At 44.2% G+C, this 8,591-nt stretch overlaps 1 protein-coding gene across 1 annotated transcript; it reads right to left on the reverse strand.

Moving 5' to 3' along the window:
• Nucleotides 1–728: 728 nt before the first annotated feature.
• On the reverse strand, nt 729–2,284 carry LOC148787784 (uncharacterized). Its single transcript, XM_088881366.1, has 3 exons — nt 1,628–2,284; nt 1,129–1,338; nt 729–851 (listed from the first exon to the last, which is right to left on the reverse strand). Exons 1-3 carry the CDS (start codon nt 2,282–2,284, stop codon nt 729–731), a joined length of 990 nt encoding a protein of 329 aa, XP_088737492.1.
• Between the last annotated feature and the right edge of the window lie 6,307 nt (nt 2,285–8,591).

Below are 8,591 nucleotides of genomic sequence, written 5' to 3' on the forward strand. Positions count from 1 at the left end.
GAGCTTACCGTACACTACTGGCGGCGTGCGTCTACCACATATGGAAGGAGAGGAACTTGAGGAGATTTGATCATACTGAGCGGACACCGGCCACATTGAGCATACTAATCATCAATGACGTCAGACAGAGGATTCTTAGCGTTGATTTAGCATCGTCAGTCAGTACACGAGCATTGTATAGATTATGGCGTATCCCTTGGGTAGAGGGAGAAACCAGTTGATAATCCCATGTTGTACCATGTTGTACTGTACCATTACTCTTTATTAATGAAATTTACATTTACCGGAAAGGAAGACCCAGATACCTCATTGGAAGATGTCCCTCTTGAAAGCCTAAAATCTCCAACATCATGTCTTTCAATTCTTGAGCCGAACGTGAAATGACTAAGTGGCTTTTATGAACATTCAGCCGAAGGCCCGATAATTCCGCAAACCAGTCCAATCCTTCTTTGAAGACTCTGATGGATTCAAGGTCAGCTCTGCAGAAGAGGAGAAGGTCATCTGCAAATCCCAACTGGAACACCTTGGAACTCTCACACTTCCAATGATAAGTGAATTGCATGTCCTGTTCAATTCCTTGCAAGAATCCCAGATGTAAAGCTTCCATAACAAGAACAAACAAATAAGGAGAAAGTGGGTCTCCCTGTCGTAATCCTCTCGCTCCAGAAAAAAATCCATGTGGTTTTCCATTGAGCCCAATCGAGAATGATGTCGTGGATACACACTCCTCAATCCACCTTGTGAACGTAGGTGGAAATCCGAACAACTGCAATACTGCTAAAAGGAAGTCCCACTCCACTGTACCATAGGCCTTCCTCCACTTTGAGTGCGCATCTGGGAGGTAGGCACATCTGGTTATATCTCGAGAATAGTTCCTGTGCTAACATAATATTGTTCCCCAATGCTTCTTCCCGGAATAAAAGCTGTCTGACAGGGGCTAACTATCTTGTCCAACAACACGCTAATTCTTTGGACAAGTAGTTTCGCAATGATCTTGTATAAAACATTGCAACATGAAATTGGTCTAAAGTCATTAACCGACATTGGAGTATGTACCTTTGGGATCAGAGCCAAGATCGTCGAGTTGATCTGCTTCAGAAGTTTTCCGATAGAAAAAAAATCTAGTACCGCTTTCGTAACTTCTTCCCCCACCACTGGCCAAGCCGCTTTGAAGAACCCTGACGAGTAACCATCTGGTCCCGGTGCCTTGTCTTCAGCAATAGCAAACACTGCTTGCTTCACATCGTCCGATGAGAAAGGTAGGAGTAAATGGTTGGCTTCCTCATCAGTAATACAGTGTCTTGCCCATGGTAACGAATATCCACTGTCCATCGTCGTCTAATACCTTCTAAGAGGTTCTGATAATATGAGACAAACTCATGTGCGACCTCTTCTTGGTCCAAGTGTGTGTTACCATTCTCATCATTTATCTGCAAGATTCTTCACATTGCTCGTCTCTGTGCAATCTTAGGAAGAAAACCCGGGAACATTGGTCTCCGTCTTTCATCCACTGCATCTTGGCTCTCTGTTGCAACATGATTTGTTCGAGTTTTGCCGCTTTGGCATAAACGAGTCGACAGCAATGTTCCAGCAGTAAATAGAGCTCATTCTGTCTATCGGAGCTCACCAAATGTTGTGCCTCATCAAGAAAACCTTTGGCTAGTTGGACATTCAGTGTCAAATCCCCCTTATTTCTCCTCTGCAGTCTGAAAACTGGTTTAAGTACCTTCAGTTTACGTGTCACGGCATACATTGGTACACCAACAATCTCATGATGCCAAATGTTCTGTACAATGGGGATAAAGTCAGGTGAACGGGCGAGATAATTATCAAAGCAAAACATACCTCCATTATGCTGCTGTGTATCCCCATGTAACACCAGTGGTGAGTGGTCAGATGTCCGTGGTGTGAGACTATGATAGGATGATGTAGGGAACCGTGCCAGCCAACGATCATTAATAAGAATTCGGTCCAACCGCTTCCATAAACTCCGCGTGGATGAACTACAATTATGCCATGTGAACCATTCACCTTGCAAAGGAAGTGGAATCAGCCCCGCGTCCAGTATGCCGGCATTAAATTCTTCAGTGGCCATCCTAATATCTCCTGATATGCCACATACCTCGTTAAGTTCACGTACAGCATTAAAGTCCCCTCCTACCATCCAAGGGATGTCAGAGCACTGCTGAGCGAGTGTCTCCAGTGCAATCCACAAGCTCCGACGGTCAATTACCTCAGATGCACCATAAACAACAGTAATGATAACAGGTTCATTGATAGTCATATTAGTAACTCGTAAAATTGCCAAGAGAAGGGTGGCAAGGAGGATACTACAGATTAATGATGACAACGGGACCATCCACACTGAACCAGAAGAGATTATCAATGAATTTGTCTTTTACTATCAAAATCTTTTGGGCGGTAACAGACGTCAGATAACGCTAGATATTGGCTTTCTCAGACCGTGGGCAAGACATATTCTTTCGAATGAAGAGGCTGGTCATCTTATATTGGCGTTTACTCCGGATGATGTGAAGCAAGCAGTATTTGACATTGCAGATGACAAGGCCCCGGGACCTGATGGATACTCATTAGGATTCTTTAAAGCAGCCTGGCCAGTGGTAGGACAGGAAGTTACAAAGGCGGTACTGGAATTCTTTAGTACCGGTAAACTACTCAAACAAGTCAACTCCACACTTCTGGCACTAATCCCAAAGGTACACACTCCTATGACTGTTGGTGATTTTAGGCCAATTTCATGTTGTAATGTGTTATACAAAATTATTGCGAAATTACTTGTCCAGCGGTTGAGTGTGGTCCTGGACAAGATTATTAGTCCCTGTCAGGGAGCGTTTATTCCAGGGCGTAGCATTGGGGACAATATTTTGTTGGCACAGGAGCTACTCACGGGATACCACCAGGTGAGGCTTCCACCTCGTTGTACCCTAAAAGTCGATATCAGGAAGGCATATGATACTGTAGAGTGGGATTTCCTACTTGCGGTCTTGCAACTATTTAGATTCCCCCAAACGTTCACCAGGTGGATTGAGGAGTGTGTAACGACGGCGGCTTTTTTGATTGGTCTTAATGGAAACCCTCACGGTTTCTTTGCAGGAGCACATGGATTAAGACAGGGAGACCCTCTATCGCCCTATCTCTTTGTTCTCGTTATGGAAGTCTTGCATTTGGGATTATTGCAACTTATTGAGCAGGATTTGCAATTCTCTTATCACTGGAAATGTGAGCCGGCCAAAGTCTTCCAGTTGGGATTCGCAGACGATCTCCTGCTTTTCTGTAGAGCCGACTTGAATTCACTCAGGACCCTCAAGAGGGGGTTGGACCGATTTGCAGAATGGTCGGGACTTCGGCTGAATGTACAAAAAAGTCATGTCATTATTTCTCGATCGGCACAAGGTTGGAAGGATCAGATTTTAACAATAATGGGCTTCCAAGAGGGCCAACTACCAATGAGGTACTTGGGTCTCCCCCTACTATCTTCTAGATTGTCTATATCCGATTGTCAACCACTTCTCTTGAAAATTGATACTCGCATTAATGGCTGGGAAGGAATTTCATTATCATATGCTGGACGTATACAAATTATTAAATCTGTACTTTCAGCAATGAGCATTTATTGGGCGTCTGCATTCATCTTACCGAAGGCTATTATTAAACAAATTGAGAAACGGCTCAGAACTTTTCTTTGGAAAGGCACTTCTACGTCGGGTTACGCCAAGGTAGCGTGGAAGGATGTGTGTAAACCAATTAAAGAAGGTGGCCAAGGAATTAAGGATATCGGTATCCTTAACCGCTCATTAATAGCAAAAAAGTTATGTGATGTTATTAGATGTGACCGAACATCTATATGGGTTGAATGGTTGAAGCAGACACGATTGCACAACACTTCTATTTGGACAATTAATGAGAAGGGAGGATCATGGGGATGGCGAAAACTGCTCCGACTTCGCAGCTCTATACTACCTATGACAGAGTTTCTTATTGGAGAGGAGAGGTCATTCTACTTGTGGAAGGACCTGTGGCACCACTTGGGCCCACTTATTGCTAGATTCCCAAGGGGACCGAGCCTCTTAGGAATTGATGAATCCACCAAACTACAAGTAGTCATTAATGAGGGGCAATGGCAGTGGCCCTTCATTACCGATTTGGAATGTATGGAGATTATCTACATGTTACCCCAGATTCATGGAGGGGATGACAGGATCAACTGGCGGTTTTCAGAGGGACGACCCACTACACAATCCCTATATAGACTTTTCTGTCCACCTGGACCGAAAGTAGGATGGTCTTCACTACTTTCGGGTTCTTTGAAGATTCCCCGTCATAACTTCATTCTTTGGTTAGCAATTCAGGAGAAGCTACCGACAACTGATAAACCATGGATGACGCATCTAGGGGGATGTATTCTCTGTGACGAGGGTGCAGCGGAGACTCACACTCACATGTTCTTCCGATGTCGATATAGCAAAGGATGCCTTGCAGCTATACGACATCATATCCGATTTGCTTGGCCCAATCGTCAGTGGACAAAAGACGTGGAATGGGCATCGAGGAAGTGGAGGGGGAAGCATATTGTTAATGTTGCTTATCGAGCATTACTTGGTGCATGCATATACCATATATGGCGAGAGAGGAATTTGAGACGATTTGAGCACACCCATCGGCCGAAAGCTGTATTAGCTACTTGCATCATAGAAGACGTTAAGGATAATTAGTATTAATCTTTCCAGTTCTATTAGTACATGTGCACTCTATAGAATTTGGCGTATCCCTTGGTCTGTTGGGGGTACCACCATTTGATTGTTGTACTTTGTACTCTTTACCTATTTTTTTAATGAAACTTACATTTACCCAAAAAAGTAACCCGACAGTGGATAAACTGATCCCCCAATTCTAGTATATGGACATCAACAATAGTATCGTCCCAAGTTAGCCAGATACGATTTTCAACAGAAGAATAATCGACAAACCATTTCCATTGCGAAAGTAAGAAAGATTAAATAAGTACAACATTACTCAATCGAACTCGAGTTTCAAGAATGCCAAGGAAGTGTAACCTGTACTCAGAGACAAGATCCTTTAAAGCGAGCTGATGGTCTCGTTTGTTCGGCCCACGGACGTTCCACACAGCGATGTTCAACATGGATTATTATATAAGGGGCTGCTTGTGTTAGGACCCCCTGGATGTTCATCTGCGTCATCAATTAAGTGCAATGCATCATAGGTATTATAGATAACAATTGCCTTACCCCTCTCATCTTGCTTGGAGTAATTCCGTTCAATATTAATCGCATCGGCTTTGGGTATGTTTACAGCCACTGGTTTTGTCGTCATTTTTTCCTTAACCGGTGGTTTTGGCGGTGGCACCGTGACTTTTGGCACATACACATTTATTGGTGGCTTCGTCGGTTTATGGGTCTTGTTCATTACACAGTCCTTACTCATATGTCCCAGTGTCATGCATGTAGTGCACTTTGGCGGGAGCCATTCGTACTAAATATCAATTTTGCAAGGTGTTTCTCCTCCATCTTCATTTGGTACCATGACAATAATATGTTTGGTAAACTTATGTGTGATATCAATCATCACGCATACACGAGCAAAGTCCAGTCTCGTGCATGCTCTCGTAATCGCATCTGGGTACAAAGGCTTACCCACACCACTAGCCACCATGCTCAAGCCTTCTGTTGTCCAGAATTCCATCGGAAGATGCCTCAATTTAATCCAAACGGGCACTTGTGTATGCTGCAATTTTCTCATAGCCATACCCGGTTCCCATTTCTGTAGTACTATTGGTTGTCCTTGGAACAGCCATGGTCCCCCTTCTATCACCTCCTCCATATCAATGACAGTTTTAAATTGAAAGTAGAAAAAACCATTAACAGTCGCTGTTACCTCACGTAATGCGGGCCATACCGAATGCGCATATTCCTTCAAATGATGATAATAAGGTCTTTTTCCCATAAAGTATCCAACTGCAGTAGTTTTCCACCGTTTAGACCCTTCACGCACAATATCCAAGGATGGACGAACGATAGTCTCCCCATTTTGTATGGTAGGGGCAATGAATGATAGTGTTTTCCGTGTTGAGTTATTAAATGCATTGGCAATTTTGTCATCAACGTAAGCATTCGAATTTGCTTGCAACGGAATGTTTCCGATATATAATCCCGTAGTAATAGGACACAAATGTGTGGCAAGAGGACTGTTTTTTTCCACATCATTGCTGATGTCACAGCCTGCATCATCAACCATGACATCAGCATTTGCATCATCGCCTGTGTCAGCACTTGCATCATCGCCTGTGTCAGCACTTGCATCATTGCTTACCTCACCATCTGCAGCATTCACGTCAACCTGCTGCCGGAATCTCGCCGGAATCGCGTCAGAAGTTCCCACCGCCGTTATCCTGCTGCTGTTCACCGGTGGACTTTTATTTTTCGCCGGAATCTGCATAGGGATCGCCGGAATCTGCATAGGGATCGCCGGAATCTGCAGATTCACCGGGGAAGAAGACGAACCAGCAGCAGCATCCCTATTCTCCGTCTGTTTTCCATCTAAACCGGTCCCCTTTGCTGCAGAACACAGCGCCATGCCTTTCTCATGCCAGCAGTCATCGTCGCCGGCCGCTGCAAAACGCTGCGATCGAATTTTTCTTCCCATCGATTTTTTAGGTCTTTGAGAGCCAACAAGGATGCTTCATCTCCATCCAACACACGATTAGCCAGTCCCAAGAATTCCTCCAAGTTAAAGTCTGCCGGCGAAATTTTGTGTCCGCCATTGTCGTTCATCAAGTTCACGCCGTCGGGAAACCCTAGTTTCGGCTTTTCTAGTGCTGCTGCGAAATTTGTTTCTTTTCCCATGGGTAATCCTCCCCTAGTCCCCACGATGCTGTTGCAACCCTCAGAGATCGGAAAACAGCCGTCCTTCATCGTCGTTTTGGATCGCGACCTTTCGTCTTCCTCGAACCCTAGCAATGGCGGCACCCTAGTTGTAGGCTCTTTCCGCCTGAAAATTTCATCTTTCTCCAAGGGATCCGTTGCTCTATCCTCTACGATGCTTGGGGTGCCATCAGTCTGTGGAAAATCAGCGAAAAACGTCGGTGAAATTGAATCTGATCGTTCATCTTCATCGCGCAGCAGATTTTTTGGCGAATCTCCTCCGACGTTCTCATACCATCGGCCACCACTGTCCTCGTTCTGTCCGTCGTCGTCATCCTCTCCGAATTCTAAATATCTAAATATCTAAATTTTAAACATTCTCAGAATTCCACGAAACTTAACCGAAACGTAGGTCTAGACCTATGCATATGTGTGGTAAATTTGCTAAGCGTAATAATAACTATTAAATTAGTTTGAAAGGGAAACAAACTTGCTTTAATAAAACCATGCAAAACAGCTAAATTTGAACGTTCTCAAAATTCCACGAAACATAACCGAAACGTAGGTCTTGACCCAAGCACATGTGTGGTAAATTTTTTTTTCGGTAAAAGTAAGTTTCATTGAGTAAAAATGGTACAGTACAACAATATGGTTCCCAAATGGTTTATCCCTCGACAGGCCAAGGGATTCGCCATAATCTAAATAAAGCACGTGTACTGACTGATCTAGAGAGGGAGATGGTATGGATTCGCTGTCTAATGTCCTCAATGATCAGTAATGCTATGGTAGTAGGTGTCCTCTCGGTGTGATCGAATCGTCTCAGGTTTCTTTCCTTCCAAATGTGGTATACACATGCTGCAAGTAGTGCTCTATAAGACATGTTGATTATGTGTTTACCCCTCCATCTCTGTGAAGCCCATGTAATATCATCTTTCCACTCTCTATTGGGCCATAAGAATCGTATTGTTCTTCGAATTTCCGTGAGACATCTTTGACTAAATCTGCATTGGAAGAATAAATGTGCATGTGTCTCTGTCAGTCCTTCATTGCATAGGATACATGGTCCAAGGTGAGCAAGCCATGGTTTGTCTGTCGTAGCCAACTTGCCTTGGATGGCGAGCCATAGAATAAATTTGTGACGTGGGATTTTGAGTGATCCCGAAAGTAGTGAAGGCCAGCCTACTTTCGGTCCCGGTGGGTCAAATAACTCATAAATAGCCTGTGTTGTTGGTCGATCATTCTCAAATCTCCAAATTATACGATCTTCCCCTCCAAAAATAGTGGGTAGAGCATGTGTGATCTCCAAACACTCAATATCCGTGATAAGGGGCCACTGCCATACTCCTTCATGAATCACCGTGCTTAGTCTGGATGACTCATCTAATCCAAGAAGCCTCAATCCTCGTGGGAAGGTGTCACAAAGTGGGCCAAGATGGTGCCATGGATCCTGCCACAAGAAGAAATTTCTTCCATCTCCAATACGATAGTCTACCATGGTTCGGAGAAACATCCGTAATCGAAGTATTTTCCTCCATCCCCATGAGCCGCCATGGTCCGTAATCGTCCAAATAGAGGTGTGTTGTAGGCGTCCCTGGTACAGCCATTCAACCCAAATCGATGTCCTGTCGCATCTAATGACATCACATAGTTTTTTTGTCATCAATGCATGGTTCAAGGTATTGATATCCTTGA

Source organism: Sesamum indicum, linkage group LG6 (assembly GCF_026168435.1).
Source record: "Sesamum indicum cultivar Baizhima isolate 11 linkage group LG6, ASM2616843v1, whole genome shotgun sequence".
In the NCBI taxonomy this organism is placed as follows: domain Eukaryota; kingdom Viridiplantae; phylum Streptophyta; class Magnoliopsida; order Lamiales; family Pedaliaceae; genus Sesamum; species Sesamum indicum.

Bases quoted from the DNA above. Each gene is read 5' to 3' on its own strand.
- LOC148787784 (XM_088881366.1), bottom strand. From the start codon at position 2,284: ATGACTATCAATGAACCTGTTATCATTACTGTTGTTTATGGTGCATCT. The intron at 1,339-1,627 runs GTGAGCTCCGAT...AGAAGGTATTAG, and splicing joins TTGATGAGGCACAACATTTG to ACGACGATGGACAGTGGATA. The intron at 852-1,128 runs GTACTAGATTTT...AGATATAACCAG, and splicing joins GGGAAGAAGTTACGAAAGCG to ATGTGCCTACCTCCCAGATG.